General features: G+C 26.1%; 1 protein-coding gene across 2 annotated transcripts in view; it reads left to right on the plus strand.

The window, feature by feature from the left end:
- LOC129968824 (lachesin-like) overlaps positions 1-21,167 on the plus strand; it is a 443,340-nt gene that overhangs the window by 296,554 nt on the left and 125,619 nt on the right. For both annotated transcript variants that reach the window (XM_056083097.1, XM_056083096.1), the window contains exon 2: positions 18,406-18,521. In XM_056083097.1, the coding sequence (XP_055939072.1) occupies positions 18,406-18,521 (116 nt within the window). The remainder of the gene's footprint in view (positions 1-18,405; positions 18,522-21,167) is intronic.

Genomic DNA, 21,167 nt, shown 5'->3' on the forward strand with positions numbered 1-21,167 from the left:
AATTTTCTTTTATTTTGTGGCATAAACATCTTTTAAGATGCAAACTCAATACTTTTACTTTTAAATAGTGTCTTTTAAAATTGTAGTAATTTCTTCTATTGTTTGACTTCGTTTTGACTCAGATCTTAACACTTTTTATTCAGCCATTTTGATATTATTTAGCGATTTTTAGATTTGCATTTATATTTTTTTAGCAATTATTTTTTGGATTGGGATCAAGATATAAAAATTTTATTTCACTTAAAAATAATTTTATATATTTGATATATTTATAAATTTATTATAAATATATTAAATTTAAATATAGTTTCTTATAGTTTTCTTCCCCATTTTTAGCATCGTGTTAATGAAGAATTCATGAATTACTGTTACTGTCATATTTCCAGGAATTAAAATTCAAATACTGGTTTTTGAATGTTTGATTAAGTATTAAAAAAAATTGAAAATTATCGTAACTTTTTTAAAAAGCATGAGTGTGAAAGCTTACTGCAAATTTTACATGGAGCCAAATTTATCTCCATAAATAAATTTATCCAAAAAAATTTTTTAATATATTAATATTTTCATTCGCATTGGCATTCCGTTGCATGCAAGTTGCATCTTTCTCACGAAAATGATTTACTTGAGCATTATCTAAATTTTGTGATTCCTGGAATTTTGCTTTACGACGATAAGTTAATATTTTATACGTTTTATATTATACTCTTATGTGAGTCAAATGAAATATTACTTCATGTATTAAATAGAGGGAGAATTAGGTATCCTAAATCCAGAAAATTTTATGTTTTCTTAAAAATGTTAATATCTTAAATTAAAATTTGATCTCTTAACGATACCAGCATCAATTTAGAATCTTCATTTCTACTATAGCCAAATACATTTTGATAAGTTTTAAAACGGGTAACTCCAAATAAACTTTTCATATATGTTCCAAGCGGTGAGATTAATAATGTCTTTAATCTGAAAGCTTTAGAGTAGAAACTAATTATTATTATTAATTACAGCTGAAGCTCCTAAAATCTCTTAACCAGTTGAATAAAGAATTCTAAAATTGTGTGATATAAAATTATATGCAGTTTCATTTAAAATCAGAATTTATTTGAAAATACAAATACATTATCGATTACATTTATATTTGAGATTTTCCATCTCACTTTATTTAACTGAAAAATTGAAAATAGTATTTGCAGCTGTTTTGCTTTTGAAACAGTGTCCATTATTTAAAAAAATCACAAAGATATAAGAGGTCAAACTCATTCTAAAATAATTAATATATAGCGCCGGAGCAGTAATTCGGATATAAGTCATAGAATAATATATGCTATAAATTTAAAAAAATGTGTAGCATTTTTTTGTTTTGTTTTAACTTTTTCCAAACAGTTGAAAACTTTTACATGTATATTTTAAAATGAAAAGGAATTAAATGTATTTTACATTCATAAAATATCGGGTAAAATATGAATTTTCTTATCAATACAATTTTGTAGCCCTCGAAGAGCTTCAGTAGAATGAACACATATTTAATTAAATATTTTTTAAATTTTATCTCTAGTATATAAACAACCCCCCCCCACACACACAGATATATATATGAACACTTTTTGAAAAACAAATTTTCTATTTTCTTTCCGTCAATTAATCATATCACTCAGCTTCTTAATTAAGGAGTCGTAAATATATTCGTCTATCATCAATTAAAAGGCAAAATGTCTCGCTTTTCTTAAACAACCAGACCATTTTTGCTTAATAAAAATTCTAGTAATAATACTAAAATGAAAGCAATTTTATTAATGTTAGCAAACCAGTTAACTTGGTGAAATAAAATTTAAAGCATAAATTAAAGTCGAGAAAAGTCAATGGTAATCTAATTTTGAAATTATATATATATTTTCTTATCTAATTTTATTTTATTGTATTAAGACCCGACCAACAAACAAGCAAAACAACAATATTTTAACAAGAACAACAACAAAAAAACATAACGTACATTTTTTTTTTTAATTTTATAATGAATAACCCAATAAATGTAGAATCTTAAGTAATGTAAGGTAAAATAGTATTGCACACTATGTCACATTCTCGCATTTCAATAATAATATCGTGTTTCAAATTTTGTCCCAATCGTTTTAAAATACCAAACATAGATAAGAGCCTCAGCGTTCAAAGCGCATTTTGAACTATCTTAATTTCATTATTAGTTCCGCAAACTCCACTCAAAGAAATCATACATAATCAAAGGATATCAAATTAAATACTTTCACTTCTATGTAATACAATAACACATATACAACTTTTTTGCAATCCAATCCTCCTTTTCCCATTTTTATTGAATTATATCCCTCAACTTCTTAATTAAAGCCTTCTGGAACAAACTCGGCCATCATCAATCAGCGGGCAAAATGCCTCGGTGTTCCCCCTTTCCCTCCCGGGAGACGGCGAACCTCCCCTTAAAAACTAGATCATATCCTGGGAAAGAGAGTCCAGAAGACAACAGAAGAAGAAGAACTGATAGAGTCAACAGCCATAACACACGGTAGCGCCACAGGGTGTATTACAAGTCCGTCCGCCCTCTTTCATTAAACCACCGATAGTAACACCGGAGTCAATATTGACATGCACGGCACGGGTTAGCTCTCATTACTGCTGTGGAGCCAATTTTCTGCCTTATCGGCTCTAGCGAACCTCCTAAAAGACAACAGACGCCGCAAACAAACGCGCCCTGATATAATATGCCAGAGGGGATGGCGGAGGATTTGGTGGCTTTAATAATGCTCAATAGGGTTGGGGACTCCCAAGGAGCCTGTTTCGTGATTTTCCACCTTTATTGGAGTTTTTTTCGTGTCTTTGTAATATTTTGCTGAAGGTTGAATCTGAAGAATGGACGACTGACGCGCATCTGTTTAAAAGACGCAAAAAGAATGGGATAAGGAGTTCGCCGGAGTTATCGGCAGCTAATGAGGGGATTTTAATGATCCTGTCAAGTAATAGGATATCTCGATTCATCTTGAAAATTATCGTGTATCAAATCAAGCATTCAATACGAAAAAAAAAAAATGTTAGATTTCAATCCATAAACAAGTGTATGTTTTGCATTCTGAAGATCAAGGTTCGTCCTTTATTTACAGATTATGAAAATATATTATAAAACAGGAATTTTATTTCTTACCAAATAATCCTTTTGTCGTTATTTCATTACATATTTCTTTATGTCGGTTGTGATTCTTTTTCAAGATTGTTGATGCGGTATTCACGATATTGTTTTAAAATCCCATCATCATGAAAATTATCATATAATACATCCTCATTATTGTAAAAAATGTTATAATGTTTTTCGTCTATGATGTGAGATAAAAATAGAATGATATAGTTCTTTATCATTCTATTTTATTATTTTAATAAATTATTTTCTTTAATTTTTGAATGTAATGATATGTAGTATGGTAGCGATTTTATAGCTATTATAAAACTCAAAATAACTTATGAACATAAATAACTCATGAAAGAGAATCTTAACAACGTTAACAAATGTTAAAATTTTACATGGATTCCTTCCAAGTATCTTTGTAGTATGATAAAAGAATAGAATTTACAGAATTCTGCTAAAAGATTCCTAATGATTCTACTGAGTAATGCTCTCAAATATATTGCAACTCTCTATTTTGAAAAATAACATAAATCAAGTAATTAAATATCAAATATATCACCCATCTTGAATACATTCTTTAAGTTGACCCAAATAAGTTTTCCTTCATTACGAAATTACATGAATCTCTAAGAAGATTACTAAGAATGTTATGTCATAATGATTTAGATATGTATTTAGAACAATATTTCAAGATTTCATCTGACTGTGTATTTGCCCGGTATTGTCTGAGATGAATTGATTCAGTCCTTCTTTTAGTATTAGATGTAGCTTGAGCCGCTCGTACGCCTTTTTGCATACAGGAATTTGTATTCTAAAACTTTAAGACTTTCCATCCTTATGATTTCCGTCGTTTAAAGGTCAAGTAAACGACAATTTATCCTAACTATAATAATTTGAATGATTTAATAAATGTCAAATGTTAAAGTAATTTCGAATAGCATAATCAGCAATTCTTATAACAGTAACGAAGAGATTTTATTGTAATGAATTAATAAAGTATAAAGGAACAGTTTATTTCAAAAGTCATTTTAATGGAATTGTAAAATTAAAAAGGAATAAGAAAAAAAAATAATTCTACATCAGATAACTTCGAGAAACAATACTAGTTTATATAAATTAAAATAAACGTTTTTGGCTGAAATGTTCTTGACATTTTAATACATAGCTTTGCAATTTATTTTAAAACAACTGGATGTGTGTTTTGTTATGTGTAGTATGTGGATGGATTAAAATAATTTAATTGTATTTGACCATTTAAAAAAAAATTAAGATTAACGATTATTTTATTTCGATTTTCCGAACAATATATTGCACAATTTTTAAGACATCCAGAATACACGACTGTTCAATACAAATGTTCGCTCTGATCTGTCAATTCGCATATATTTTTCTTCCAAGCTCTGAAGTTATGTTGTGTTACGACCACGTTGAAGTATGCACAACTTATTTTATTAAATTATTTATTTATTATTTTATAAATAACCCAGCACAAATTATTTTACAAAATTCGATACCCTTGGAAATGGTTTTAGTAAAATAAAACCATAAAAATCAGATTGCAAATGTTCTACACAGATAAAAATAATTTAATACTATTTTAACTGGGAGCGGTGGTCTGGTGGTAACGTCTCGGCTTCGGAACTGGATGGTTTCAGGTTCGAGACCCGATTCCACCGAAGAACCGTAGTATAAGCGGGTCTGGTGCACGTTAAACCATCTGGGCCATATGTCCTTCCTCTGGTGTAGTGTGGTGTGGATAGGGGATCCCAGCTCAGGTGTCGTTCTCGTCATCTGACTGAGGTTCAAATTTAAGAGGTCCGTTCCCAACTTACCCTAGTGTTGGTTTAAAACGATTGGTTTATTTAATATTATTTAAATGCGGTACTGAGAACACTATTTTTAAAGTCTCAGTTAATAAAATACATGCATCTGCAAGACCAACCAAACACATAAATGGATATAATGTCATGTGCTATGAAGTCATGTAATTTCTATTACTACTAGTTGTACCACGGACTCTCGCGGATGAAATTAAATGTATGCATTTAATAAGGCCACCTTTCACACCTTAAAGAATGTTCTATAATATTGTTAAGATATTTTCACTAAATGTATGACATTCAGATTATCGAATTATTACGTGGATATATCGCATACCTTGTTATTAACTATCTCGTGAGCTAACTTCATTTTTATACTAAAAATATCGCTGATAAACTTGATGGGGTTCTTATCCTATTTGGTCTGCTATATTTAGATAAGTCTATGAGCCAGAAAATCATGATAAAGCAGTCTTCTGTTGATCGAAATGATCACGTAGTTCATGAAGTAAAGTTCGATTTTTCTTCAGAATATTGCAGTTTGTTGTAGGAATTTTAGAAGAAATTGACTCATATTATGTTTCTCTAGGCGAAAGCTCTAATAAATTTTCAAATATCAGTCCTACTGCAACCAAACAATTTATTTCTAACATTTACACCAGTCTACTCGTTTTAACACGCTATTTTTATAATCTGATATGCTACACGTAAATTTCAATAATCAGTAAATTTTAATTTTTTATAAATTGGCAAGCCAAATGTAAATTTGAATAACCTGTAAATTTAAATTTTTTTTATATATAACATTTGAATAATCTTTAAATTTTAATTTTTTTATATGTGACATTTGAATAATCTGTAAATTTTAATTTTTTTATATATGACATTTGAATAATCTGTAAATTTTAATTTTTTTATATATGACATTTGAATAATATGTAAATTTGAATTTTTTTATACATGACATTTGAATAATCTGTAAATTTTAATTTTTTTATATATGACATTTGAATAATCTGTAAATTTTAATTTTTTTATATATGACATTTGAATAATATGTAAATTTTAATTTTTTTATACATGACATTTGAATAATCTGTAAATTTCAATTTTTTATAAGTTTACATTGTATATTTAACTTTGAATAATCTTTAAATTTTAGATTTTTTTGTAAGTTGGTGTGTTGTCTGTAAATGTGATGAAACTAACGGAGGTGTCACACTGAATCTTTCTAGCGTACACTTGGAAAAATTCCTCTTCGTATTACTGAAAAAAATGGAGACATTAGCGCGTAAATTAGACACATAAATTTGAATAATCAGTTAATTCTAATTTTTTATAAACTGTCAAACCAAATGTAAATTTGAATAATTTAATTGTAATTTTTAATTTTTTTTATATATAACATTTGAATAATCTGTACATTTTAATTTTTTTTTATATATAACATTTGAATAATTTTTAAATTTTAATTTTTTTATATATGACATTTGAATAATCTGTAAATTTTAATTTTTTTATATATGACATTTGAATAATCTGTAAATTTTAATTTTTTTATATATGACATTTCAATAATATGTAAATTTTAATTTTTTTATACATGACATTTGAATAATCTGTAAATTTCAATTTTTTATAAGTTTACATTGTATATTTAACTTTGAATAATCTTTAAATTTTAGATTTTTTTTTTTTTGTAAGCTGGCGTGTTGTCTGTAAATGTGATGAAACTAACGGAGGTGTCACACTGAATCTTTCTAGCGTATACTTGGAAAAATTCCTCCTCGTATTATTGAAAAAAATGGAGACATTGGCGCGTAAATTAGACACATAAATTTGACTAATCAGTTAATTCTTATTTTTTATAAACTGGCAAACCAAATGTAAATTTAAATAATCTGTAATTTTTAATTTTTTTTTATATATAACATTTGAATAATCTGTAAATTTAATTTTTTTTTTATATATAACATTTGAATAATCTGTAATTTTTAATTTTTTTTATATATAACATTTGAATAATCTGTAAATTTTAATTTTTTTTATATATAACATTTGAATAATCTCTAAATTTTAATTTTTTTTTATATATAACATTTGAATAATCTGTAATTTTTAATTTTTTTTATATATAACATTTGAATAATCTGTAAATTTTAATTTTTTTTTTATATATAACATTTGAATAATCTGTATCATTCATTTCCCTTATCTCAATCACTCCTTTTTTAAGTTATCGCTTTTTACATTCCTGTGAAATTACAGATTATCAGGTGGTCAGTTCTTTAACAGACATATTTCAAAATTTGACATGACACTACACTTTAAATGATAAAACTGTGAACTAATTTTTTCCCCAAGTTGTTATGTTTTTCAACATACAAGCTTGAGTAGATACCGATAGGCGGTCAATCTCTGATGGATTTAGTTCCAAATTTGTTGCATAACTAGATTTTAGATGCTATTTCTTTGTGCTAAATTTTATCGATTTAACTCTTTTCATTTTTCGGTTATTGTGCGGATGTGTATTTTGAGAGTCAAATAAAAAGATCTTTTCTGAATATAATTTGATAAGATTTGATGAATGGGTTTTGGAGTAAAATCTATAAACCAATACATCATTCTAATTCAAAGTGTTTTTTATTTATCATAATCACAGACTGACAAACAAATAGAAATAATTCCAAAAATGTATTTTCCGGATTCAGAGAGGTCCAGAAGCCTAGAGATTCATAAAAATCTCGAGTTCAAAGATTTTATAATGCATATTTTTTGTACAAGAAGATAAGAAATAATTCAAAATGTTCTTAAGGGCAGATTGTACGAAATTTGGCAGTATATTATTTCCCGGGTAGAATGAATTCACTAGGAAAAAGTTTTGCAATATTTAAGGTAATTTCTTTGTACAATAAAATTTAAAATTGTTAAAACATTACGCTTTCTCTCAGACGTGTCTGCCAATTTTTAACGCACGAAGATAATTTTAACTAAACAAAGAATGTTTCTAAGAATTAATTTCAGATTCAAAGCCTATTATTGATATCAATTTTTGCGCAATTCCATTCTTTGCAGTATATATATTTATTTAACTATATATAAAATACAATTTTTACTTTTTATGAAAACAATTTTTACTACATATAAAATACAATTTTTACTGTATATAAAACAATTTTTACTATATTTAAAATAAAACTATATCATATAATATTTTTATTGTTTATTTACTGGAATTTTACTCATGTGATTTGAACCGTATAAAAAAAACACTCCCCGTTGGACACTATATTCCTTAAGCATGTATTTCAAAAATAAAATAGATAAAAATGAATCCTAAACTTTTATCAAGCTTCATTTTTTCGGATAAGAGGATCGAATGCTTTTTTTATTGTTATTGTTGAATAATATTGACAGAAACCGTAGAGTCTCAATATGCCATTGGTGGCCAGGACACGCGAAAACTTTGGTATGAGCCAAATAATTTTACCATACTATTCGACAGTCAAGAATTTTTTTTTCGTCATGCGAGGTACTAATTTGTTTATATAAATAATTCGTAATTTGAGTTATTTTCTATTTGCTTTATTAAAATTATTTCACTTTCCCTCGATGATTAGAAATCTTTCTTATTGAAAAGTTTTCATTTGTTTCGCTTTTTGTTTCTCCTATGAAGATCTCATTGAGATTAGAAATTAAAAGTTGAAGAGCGAGTTCAAAGATTGCAATGTAACGCTTAAATTATTTTAATTACTTTGTATGATGAAGAAACTATGTTCTCATCGCACAAATTAAAAATTCCAAACTCTCTTGTAAATAAAGATTTTTAGTGCTTCAAAGACTGAATGCCTTTGATCTTAAATTAAATTTTCGTCTCAAACTAGAAGTTTGAATTAAAAAAAATATTTAGCTGCTTAGATCTTCCAATTCTGAAATTAATTCGAAAACACACTGTTCCCTCAATTGGAAATTGTTTTACAACCCCTTACTATGAAAAAAAAGGCAGTAATGTTACGGTAATTGGCACACAATGAATCTTTGTTTATTTTTATTTAATATTTATTATCTGTAAGTCATCCTGATAAAAATAATGACTTAATGAATTTTCTCCGAAGTTAAAGAGGTTAATTCTGTAACGTATTCTTGAAGATTATCTTTTCCTGTTCTTAATCTTTTCATCCTTTAAAATGCGTGAGTATTATGCAAATTAATATTAAGAGAGATGAAATTAATTTTGAATTCATCTTTCTTAAAAAATGACTCGCGGGAAATTGCAATAAAGAAAAGAAATATTTTTATATTTTGTTGTAATTATTCGCTACATAAATAGTTTTTAAATCTTCTAAATATAAAAGTAATAATCGAAGCAGTTTTATTGTTAATAAATAGTATTTAAATAAGAGCTTAATTGAAAAATTTGTTACTGCTTTCAAACAGAAAATATCAATTAAATACATAAATAACCTTTGAATTTCTCTATAGGGTTAATGATAATGTATATGTACATTGCACTTTTTGATGAATTCTGAATCAATAAATTTAATTATAAAGAGGACAGCGTTTAATTTTTTTTATAGTATATGCTATAATTTTTTTTATTTTTAGTACATATCAAATATTAAATCATTAGAGTAGTTTTTGGATTATTTTATACATTTATAGTTCTATTTTGAACCATTTTTCTAATTAATGATCGATACTAATTTAAGTTTTATTTCATTGCTATGTGAAATATTATTATTATTAATATAAAAGTTATGAATATTAAGATTGCAGAGGAGTAAAACGTTGACAATTGCTTATTATTAATTTATAGTTGATTTTTCAGCATGCACAGTATGTTTTTGTGGCATTTATTAAAATAGTTTTGGTGTTTTGTATAGAAATATGATAGTTATTGCACTGAATAGTTAATAAATAAATTTTGACACGTCATGAATCTACACTTTGAATGCATATCGATGTAACTGTAACAGGGACAAAATCAGGAAAAAGTAAAGAACATCTGGTGTCATAATCTCATGGGAAAAATATCGGTGTTTATTATTTGAAAATTAACTGCTCCTTCTCTTATACATAACACTATAACTTTAATTTCTTATTAATCTTATTAGATGTACAATCAACTCTCTTTAGATTGGTTTGTTATATTTTTTTCTATAATTTATGAATAGCATATTTACTTGAATTGTAACAGGAATATAAAAATAAATGGCAGAATAGAAAATATTACTTTTCTTCTTATCGATTATTAACTTAATATTTTAAAGAGGTTTATAAAAAGATTTCACAAAGGATATTATGAAATAAATTAAAAAACAAGAATTAAACATAATCTTCATTACTTCAGTGTCAAATGTTGAAGAAAAACTTGATTTTAAATATTTCTTAAAACGATGAAAACCATTTAATCTTCATTAGAGATATTGCGAATTTAGAGAAAAGAAATCCAACGAAAATTAAAATGACATGATTAAAAAACAAAAATTTAAATTTAAAGTTAGTGTGAAATGCATCTTTGTGCAATAATATTTCCAGGAAAAATTTGTTTTTATAACTAACATTAATTTTTTAATATAAATATTTTTATTTATAAATAACACTTAAAGGAAATCACATATTGTGACTGATTTAAAAAATTAAATATTTAAAAAATGCCGCTAAATAATATCTCCATCTTTCAAACTGTGTTAATGTGATTTTTTTTTACTTTAGTCTAAGGTTTTCTCTTGAAGGCAAACAGACAAAAACACTTTCCATTTTATTATTTGTGGATATTTGAATCTTTTAATTAACTGTATTTTCCACTAACTAATCCTTTTCCGATGTTTCAGACTTTCTATCAGAGTGATGTATTTCGTTATTGAATTCAGTTTTAAAAATGATTGATTATAGTCTATTGCATTGAAACTAGCCGCCTTTGGTGACCAGCTTATTCGCCAAGATTATTGACTTTTTTAGGCAGTAAAGCCATTAATATTAAACGCTTTTTGTTAACATTTTAAAATGTTATTTGATACATCTGAAAGATACGAATTTAATTAAATCAGTTTACTGCAAATTACTGGGGTGCAGATAAAAAATGTATAAATTGCAAAATAAAAACGTAAGCGAAACTCCTCTTTCAAATTGAATGTTCAAAGAAGCAATGTTTTAATCTTAGTTTTAACTTTGGCAAAAGCACTCGATAGAGCGTTTTAATGGCTAAATTTGAATTTCATCATAAAATTGTTTTTGATTAAAATCAAATAAAATTATAAAAATATTTTAAAAAATCTAAATGTTATCATTAAAATATAAAAAGGCAGGTTCTATAGGAAAAAATTCCGAACAAACTATCGAAACTGGTCAAATTAAATTTACATAAGAAAATTTTGTAAAAAGTGTGATTGCCATATTTGGCAACTTATTGTCGAAAAAACATTAGCAACTTTTTATATTAAAATTATGAATCCACCTCCGATTAATATGAGTTTTATCGCCAAGATTATGAGATATTCGTTAAACATTTGATTGAATTAAGATAAAAAAAAATTATAATTTAAATTAAAATTATAAATGGGGAGAAAAAAATTTAAAAAAAATAACTTTTAAAAAAATTCATTAAAATTATAAGATGAATTATAAGTCCATTGTACTTATCTCAAGTTCAAAATCTAATTTATTCTATAATCTCTAAAACTCTTATTTTAACTGTTATTAAAAAAGAATATATTTATAAGTTGGATAAAATATATAATACAGCTAGAAAATAGAATTGATTTGACAGCACCAATGTTTTCTATCAATATTTTAAATGTTACGCTTCTTGCAGGTTTAGCTTAAACCTCATCAACTAGCTGGGGCTAAATTTTATACTAGCTCCGGTATATCATCAATCACTACTGACTAGGTTATCGCAGAAGATATATCCATAAAATCTGCTGTCTACGTAGGTAGTAACAATTTAAACTTCCGCATGGATTGCCTTTTGTTGATAAGTACTGATGTTGATATCGTTCTAAACTGAAAAATTTATAATGTAAAATCTTTATCTAAACTTTCAACTCATTAAATAAATCTATCATTAGTCATTTTATGATGCATTATCTGGTTTGGCATTTGCGAATTTTATAATTGTTTTTCGCTCAACCATAAGTTGCTTTCATAAAGGAAATTAAATCCTGCTTTTGTCATATTTTAACTTAAACACAATGTTTCAATTTTATCAAGAATTTTAGGACATGAAATGATTTCGGTCTTTTGGCCTTTTAAGATTGTGATATGATGAAATAGTAATAATATAATGATTAAGTAATTTTTAGATCTGATAAATCCGTAAAAATTAAATTAAGACCCATATTTTATCAATTTGGAAAAGAGTTTTAAAACTTTTTAATCAGTATAGAAATTTAAATCTTTACCCGTTGACGTAAAATAAATGCTTGGAATGCAAGAAAACAATTTTAATTTAATACAAGTAATAATAATAGCTATTTATTTTGTGTCAACGTATGAAAAAATATTTAACTCATGTTAGAATATTTTTAACGAATAATAGAGAGTTTCAAACGATTTATTTTTGATACACACGTGAGTTGAATATGAAACTGAAGCATTGCCAGCTAGGGAATAGAAACTGCTCTTCGAATTACAAATAAGAATAAAAAATTAAATAGAAAAAGTTATAGAGCGACAATAAATAAATGATGCTGCTTTTTGATTCAAATAATATTTATTTAATATTTGCATATATTGAAAAAATAATAATATTTTGTTTCAAAATAGTGTAGTAGTTTCTGGATAATTTATTTATTATATAGTTTTAGAAGTGGTTTATTTTCTTCTGAAATTTATTAATAGAATAAACATCACTTTATAGATAATAATGGAATAAATATGTGTTTTTGCAATATCATTATGGTTTTAACCTAAGGGTTTTCATCAGATAAGTTTGAATACAACATAACAATCGAAATCAATCCATTTATAAAATTTTCGTTACTTTTCATAAAAACTTTTACAGCCGATTGTTCTTTAATAGAAACAGAAAGAATATTATTTTCTCTTATTTTCTTATATACAATCAACTACTTTGCGTGTTTACATTTTAACTTTCGTTATCGGATATATATGTCTTGTGGAGTGTATACGTTAATTATCATACTGCATGTATTGTTTTCTATAAAATGTCTTTCGCTGTAATTTATTGATAACCTAAAACGAAACTCATTTCTTTTGAATAATATAAACTGAATTTCAACAAGTATTCATTTGGAACATGTTCATGTTCTTGAGTACAGAGGTGGACATTACAATAAAGATGCAACCAGTAGAATTTGGTGGCAGAGGGTTGTCGCTTTTAACATAATAATGTGTAGGATTTCGTTGCAATAAAGAGATTAATATGGAAAGTTTCGTAGGATAGCAAAAAAGAATTTTTATATTTTGGATACCATCTCTCTGGCCTCTTTAATGAAGTAATTTAAAAATTAAATAATTTGGATGTAAGAACCACATACCAAATTTTACTTATCAAACTTTTGAATTTTTCAGTTCTCATGCATATGAATAAATATAAAATAACTCTTTGATGAATTTGGTCCAAAATTAATTATTCCTGCTATAAAATCGTATTTCCGATATCTTTCTATAATTTGGCACTATTTAGAGTTAACTGTATATGAAATTGCGAATGGATCGATGATTAATTATTTCTTGACAGATTTGGTAGAATATTTTGATACAAAATCTTTTTTGGAATAAAACATGAAACTGGATAAACATTTCTTTAACGAATGACAGAAAACACCAAACTGTTTTTTTTTATATTCACATGAAATTGAATCGATAAGTTTTGATTTCAAGATTACGATCAAAATATAACTTTTTTACCAGCTGCATTTTTCAATTATTGTGTTTGCAAATACATAAGAAAAAAACCTAAAAGGTAATCAGAAACAATTCTAAAAATTGATTTGGCATCCTAATCAATATTAGAATAAGAATTGATTATTGAATTCCTAATAATAATTGATTTGGTGCAATTCTAAAAATTGATAAGATTATCTAAGAACAAAAATTTTTATTCAAATATCACAATCAAATTTTTCAATGATAATAATATTTTTGCGTCTCACTGTTGATATATGAAAAAGTAAAAATGAAATAATACGGTTTAATTAAAATTATATTTAGTCAGAAGAATTATCAATAGATTGAGATTTCATGATACTCACTTACCTTGAGAAGACACGTACACAAAAATAAGTGACTTATATAATAATGTTTTTAGAAAGACTTTCTCTAAACTGCATCACGTAAAAATCTTACAAAACACTCAACAGAATAGATCGTTGTACTTTAAGCTACCAAATTTAATACCTATTTACTTTTTAAGTATAAGGTGTTTAATATAATAAGATAATTTATTTTAATTAATCAAAAATCAATCCAAATTTTATTAATTTTTAATAACTCCAAGTCATAGTAATGTACAAAGTAATCCAATGTGAAAAATAATGTACAAGGTAAAATACAAAGCCATTTGTATTTTACTTCAAAATTCAAAAAGTTGATTTATTGTTGTAATGAAATTCAAACTAATTTCATAACTTCGTTAAATCTTTCACACTTGGCTCTTGGAATATTAATGTAATGATAAAATAATTACTTTCCGTTAACATTGCTTTATAAATTACTTAAATTTAAAGTAGAATTTTCTTATCTGATTTTATCATTATGAATAAATTTTTAGAACTCTACTCTTTCTTTCAATTCCGTTTTGTAAGAGCAGTTATATACAGAATGTTATTATTGACTCTATCAAAAAATACGAAGGTAAGAAAGACTAATAAAGGTTTAAACATTATTATCTAACGATTTTTTTGTCTAGAAGCTCTTACGATATTTTTTTTTTGTATGTTGAAAGCAATAAGACCATAACAGTACTAAATAGTTTTGGAGAAAAAAATATTTATAAACTTTATTTCTATTTCATAAATAATTAAATGTATTATACAGAGAATGTGTAAATATTTTGTACAATTTAGAAGCTGAATTAATCAGAAATTTAGCTTAAAAAATATATTTATAATATTTATTATATTTATTCTTTGAAATATTTTTAGTTTCTTTAGTTTCTCTAATTTTTGTATTAAAGAAACAGAAAATATGTCTAAATAGAAACAACTATCCAAATTAGAATAAAAAATATCATATTAAATTTGCTAAAACTTTTTATTGATGCCAAACACTTGTATTTAGTCTCTATGCTTAAATCCCGAATTTCTCCATGAAATACTCTATTCGTGATGATACAACAAAATACAATATACCATTGGCGATGCCAACTGTAATAAAATAAATTATATACCTTTGACATATGGCATTTTGACTTAATATTATACTACTGTAGAAAAATTTTTAAAAAATAACTGTAACATTATTTTTTATTTTTTAATAAATTAAGTGAATCTCTCTTGAATAAAAATTTTGTTTTCACTGTATTCTTTTGCCCAACCTTCAACAAGTATGGGTATACGTTTCTGTCCTTTCTGGCGTTATATGTTGCTGATCCCCTAGCTGCCTGGAAACCGTTCGCCGCAGGACTTGATCAGAGTAAATCCCTTAACTGCCCTGGCTCTGACCAAGGCAATATCAACACTTCTAAGCTTTCTTTTTTTCCATGATAGTTTAAAGCAAACCCGTGGACGTAACGAGTCGTAAAGAAACACGATATAGTTACGAGATAGAACGGAACGGTTTTGGAACGCATTGCTTTGCTTCGAAAAGACACATTGATTCGGCTCGTAAGAAAGGGAGGCATGGCCTGCAATTCCATTTCGTAGAAGACTTTCAGACATGGGTGGAGTGTAAATTTTCAAATTAAATTTGCAGTTGTATTCTTTGGATATTGGTGCCTGAAATGTTTTGTATGGAAGTATTGAAAAAAATTGGTTTCAACTCATTTTCTAAAAAGTTAAACAGCAATTACAATTTAAAATATCACTTTTTAGATTACAATTCAATTGTAATTTGGAAAAATGTTAAGTTAGATATTTTTGAAAGACGTTTTTTTTGGAAATATAAATATATATGGATTCTTTAAATTGTTATTTAATTGTTTAGAAATCATTAAATATTAGTTTAAACTCTGTATTCGAAAATAAATTGTGAGTTTCATTCTCAGACATGAATAACTACGAACATTTTCTGAGGATAAATCTTTTGTGTATATATATATATATATATATATATATATATATATATATATATCCTTTTATAGCTACATATAGTTCATGCATATGTCAACTGGAATAGCCAACAATGGCTACGAACATGATTCATAATGTCAAGCGTTCGGATCTAAATTACGATCTGTGGATGAGTGATTGAAATGCATGAATGAAGTCCGCCAAGTAAAAAGGTTTGTGACGCATGAGTAGCTAATGCGTAAGATAGGCCATAGATGGCGCTACTGTAAAACAAGAGACGTTCTCTCGGCTTAAAATCGCGGTATACGTCAGCAGACTTGTCTATGACCGCAATTAGAAACAACAACAAAAGCGTGAGATAGTATATCGCATGATTGTTTTCCTTGTGATTAGCAGCAGTCATATAAAACCTTTATAATAATTTAAAAGAAATAAAACTTTTTTATATTTTATTAAGATTTGTCACGTTTTTTAAGAAAATTATAATGATTCTTAAATAAAGCAATTGTTTTTAATAATCGTGTTTTACAAAGGATTAAGTCATATTGTAATAGTATCTCGATATATAAAGAATAACCGAAGAATTTTAATCAACAACTAAACGGAAATTCCACATAAGAATTTATAGATATTTTTTCATCATTGTAAAATAAGAACTGTTTACATAAAATGTAAAATATAAAAGGATAATCGAAAGAAGTAAACCGAGAATGAAATAATTCCTTATTAAGTCTATTATTTGGTTTTATCTTTTAGAACTCTCTATTTTATTGTTGTTTAAATCAAATATAACATATTATTTAGTCATTTTTTATATAAGATGATTTCATAGAATAGAAAGGGAACGAGAAATTCATTTCTTAATGTTTATTTTCGAATATAAAACTGCCATTTTCAGAATTTGTTCGTAGAATAGCTTGTAATTCTTTGCTACGAATTTCGTGGAATTTATGTTACTGGCTGGCAAACTAAAGTTTAAAAAATGCAATTTCAAAGTAAACTATTTTTAGAAGTTGTATTTTAAGTTCTTTGGAAATAAATTGTGAAATAGGAGAGGCTTCTCGGAAGATGTTAAGAATATAAATTCAGACAAATTTTTAGCGAATTTATCGATTCCATTGAGTGAAACATTTTCTTACAGCTTGAGATTAAATCAACTCCTATTTTGAAATTTCTATATTTTTCAGAATAGGAGTTATATAATTTTGAGATTTAAAACATATAGTTCTTGAATTAGAAACTAACAACGTTTAATTTTAAATAAATTTCTTTGTTATTATTAATTATTTCATAAATTAAATAAAATATTTGAATTTCCAAAAATTATAATAAAATCTGTTAAAAGATCATATGCTTGATTTTCGATTTCATTCCGATAATTTATATACTTCAATCAGTTGTATTTTTCTGTCTAAAAATTTATATATTACATAATGAATAATAACAAATTATATAAATTATATAAATAAATAATAACAATATTTTATATAATAAATGTTGCAAGTAATTTATTTTCTTCAAAAAATATGAAAAAAAAGTTGAATTTTATGCAGACAAAATTAAATATATTTACATATAAATAAAATAAACAGACATGAAAGATGTCGTATTGCATTATATAATGATGTTAAAATATAAATCATAGGAAAATATATAATTACCTTGAACTATAAATTAATTAATGTATTTGAATTTCCAATAATTCATTCCGATAATTTGTATACTTTAAACTTTTGTATTTTTATGCCAAATAATTTGTTTATTCCATAACAAATATTACATTTCATTGGTTTTTATTCAAAAATATAAAAAAAGCTGAAATTAAATGCAGATTGATTTAATTGCATTCACAAATATATAATGTAAATAGAGAATAAAACTGTCATAAATTACTGAATTTCATAATGTTGTAAAAATATAAAAGTTGCTTTGAAATACAGAATAAGAATTTTTTAAAAAGTAAGTATCAGATATATAATTTCAATTAATTCTATTTTTTGGAGTTAAATTTTCCTGAGAATTTAAAGAGTTAAATTTTCATGATATTTAGAGTTAAAGTTTCAGGGATATTTTTCAAATTTTCATGTTTTATCTATAATTGTTCCTGAATTGTTTTAAATGGTAGAAAATTTTTGCAACTAATAAATTTCTTTTGAAGATCATTTTCAGAAATTTATAAATATTACTTGTTCAATTATATAATGAATTTGAAAAATACCAAAATATTTTATTATTTTTTTTTCAGCTGCCTCATCAGATCCGTTGGTTCCCTCTTTCGCAGAACCAATTCAAAACGTGACTGTAGCCGCGGGCAGGGAGGTGGTGCTGCCATGCGTTGTAGACAACCTCGGCACATATAGGGTATGTTAATTTTATGAATTCTTATGATTTATAGTATTCAATTAGTAATCCTCTAAATAATAAAAAACATGAATTTCTAGAAAGATAACTTTTCATTCTAATATAAACGAGAATCATAATTGCCAAGTAGGGTAAAGTAGACGTCACATTCTAAACCCCTGTTTCATTTAAACTCGAATTAGTTCTTATTTAGTTAAGGATTAAGGGACTCTGTCAGTCAGTTTTGCGAATTATTCTCTTAGGATTGTGAGGATTTTTATGCATATATACTAAAATATAAATATTAAAAATACTATTGAAAATCTCTTTAAAACGAAATGCATTAATTAAAAAAATTGAAAGATGCATAGTTTTTAAACATTTCAAAATATTCCAATGGACTTAATTTTATTTCTTTCAATTATTTTTTTCTTATTGTCCTATAAAAATATATTTGCAGCAAAAATGTGTATTATTTTGTAAGTGCAATTAAATTTTAATTAAAAAAAATATTTTTATGCACATACACTAAGTTTTCCTAAATTTTTTTATGTTCTTCTGAACTAAAATTATCTTTTAGCAAACGAAAAAAAAACTCTAAACGTAAAATGCATATCCAGTTTTGTTTATTGTTTAATGAAATCTTCATTATCGATTTTATTTTTTTATTTTCTCAAAATTTAATACACCTGGAATATTTCAACCTAATTTGGAAATTATTTAAGAAAAGTCATTAAAATTTACTTTCTTTCCTAGGCCCTTCGAGTATTTGCTTTATTAAATATAAATTTTATAATGGCATTTTAGTCGAATGTAAGCATTATTTTAGCAATGAAAGAGGAAAAGGAAAACTTTATATTTTTACCCATTTTTGTTTATTTTAAAGTCCACTGTCTTCTTAAAACAAGCGAAATGACACAGTCATCACATTGAAATTCAAAAGTTAATTTAATATTCAGTTTCGTATAAACTAACTGAGCATTTCGAATTTTCTACTCTAACTTCAAGCTAATAATAATAGCATAAAATATTTTTCAAGTAACATCAAAATTTAACTCAATTCATTTCAATGTTTTCAATTTCATTTCTGTGCATTCACTGCCTTATTTTTTAGCATGTTTAATAAAAACTAGTATTCATCATCTTTCAAATCGAGGTTTTGAATTATAAGATTTTTTATTGATCTTAAAACATTTTGTTAGATTTATGGCAGAAACGGTTAAATTTAAAACTTCTTCAGAAAAAAGAAGAAGAAAAAAGCATGCAAAATCAGGTGCGTAGAGCATTCGCATATTTCAGTTTTTGTATTTTTATGATTTTTGATAAATTCTTAAAATTGAAAATAAATATGAATCCCTTTGAAATAAGAAAAATTCTTAAATATCCTTTGGAACCAAAACTCCACGTGAAGTTAATAAAAGTAATAAAATACAGGCAATATAATTGAGATGAATAAAGAAAACAAAAAAGTAGAACAAATGATTTATATTCTTAAATAATGCATTTAGAAATATAATTTCAATAATTTTTTTTGTTAATTAATGTGTTGAGTTGTATGAAAAAGATTTTGACTGTTTTGAAAGTTGATAATGAAGAGTTAAAAATTATTTAATTAATTATAAATTAATTTTTTTTGTATATATTATTTTATATATTTTTTCTGTACACAGAAAAATGTTTCATGTTTCCATTCAGAAAATTTCCAGATATTTGCTTAGTTCTAAATTTAGAAAGAGTATGGGATAAATTTAGAGGAAATTTTAAATAAAGACAATTATTTTGGAAATGCAAGTTTAATGCAGGAATATTGTGCAAGAACAACCAGTTCAAATTCAACTCTTTAGAAATGACCGTACAGAGAATACTTTAGCCTAATAATTGAGATATACAGGGTGTTTATAAAGTCCCGGACCCATTTTGATGTTTAATAACTCATAAAATAATAAAGATAGATTTAAATTAATAGCATAAATGGTTAATAGACTCAAAAAGTTTCATGACCCTTGCCAATGAACATCCACGTGTGCCCCCTTCGTCGCACGGAGAATATCAAGTCGATAGTCAATTTCACGCCAGGTAGCGACAAGCATGTCGGCATCCACAGAGCCATTTGCGCACTTTATGGCGATTAACAATGCCAGAAACAGGAAAGGATGCTTCATCGGAGAACATTATGCTCTTCAGAAAATCAGCAGCATCTTCTATCCTCCTTAGCATATCTGTTGCAAAGGCCATCCTCCTAGGTCTATCGTTCGGTTCCAAAACTTGAACAATTTGAACTTTGTATGCATGCAGTCTTAATTTTTTCTTAATAACCTTGTACACCGTCGAAATTGGCCTATCCAATTCTGTTGCCGCTGATCTCACAGATATTCTAGGATTGTGTAAAAATGTCTCTCTGACACGCTCAACATCAAAATCACTTGTGCAAGGACATCTGGAACGTTTCTTATCTTCGATACTTCCAATTTCTAGAAAATTCTTTTTCCACCGCAAGGTGCTGTTTTTGGATGGAGGATCTTTTTGGTAAATTCTTCTGAAATTTCTCTGTGCTTGCACTTTCGATTTCATTTCTATGAACCACCATAAAATCTGTGCTTTCTCTTGTGGTGTATGCATTCTCCTTAATATCCACTCGAATAAAACATCACATACAAAAGTACTACA

Source organism: Argiope bruennichi, chromosome 5, assembly GCF_947563725.1.
Source record: "Argiope bruennichi chromosome 5, qqArgBrue1.1, whole genome shotgun sequence".
NCBI classification, from domain to species: domain Eukaryota; kingdom Metazoa; phylum Arthropoda; class Arachnida; order Araneae; family Araneidae; genus Argiope; species Argiope bruennichi.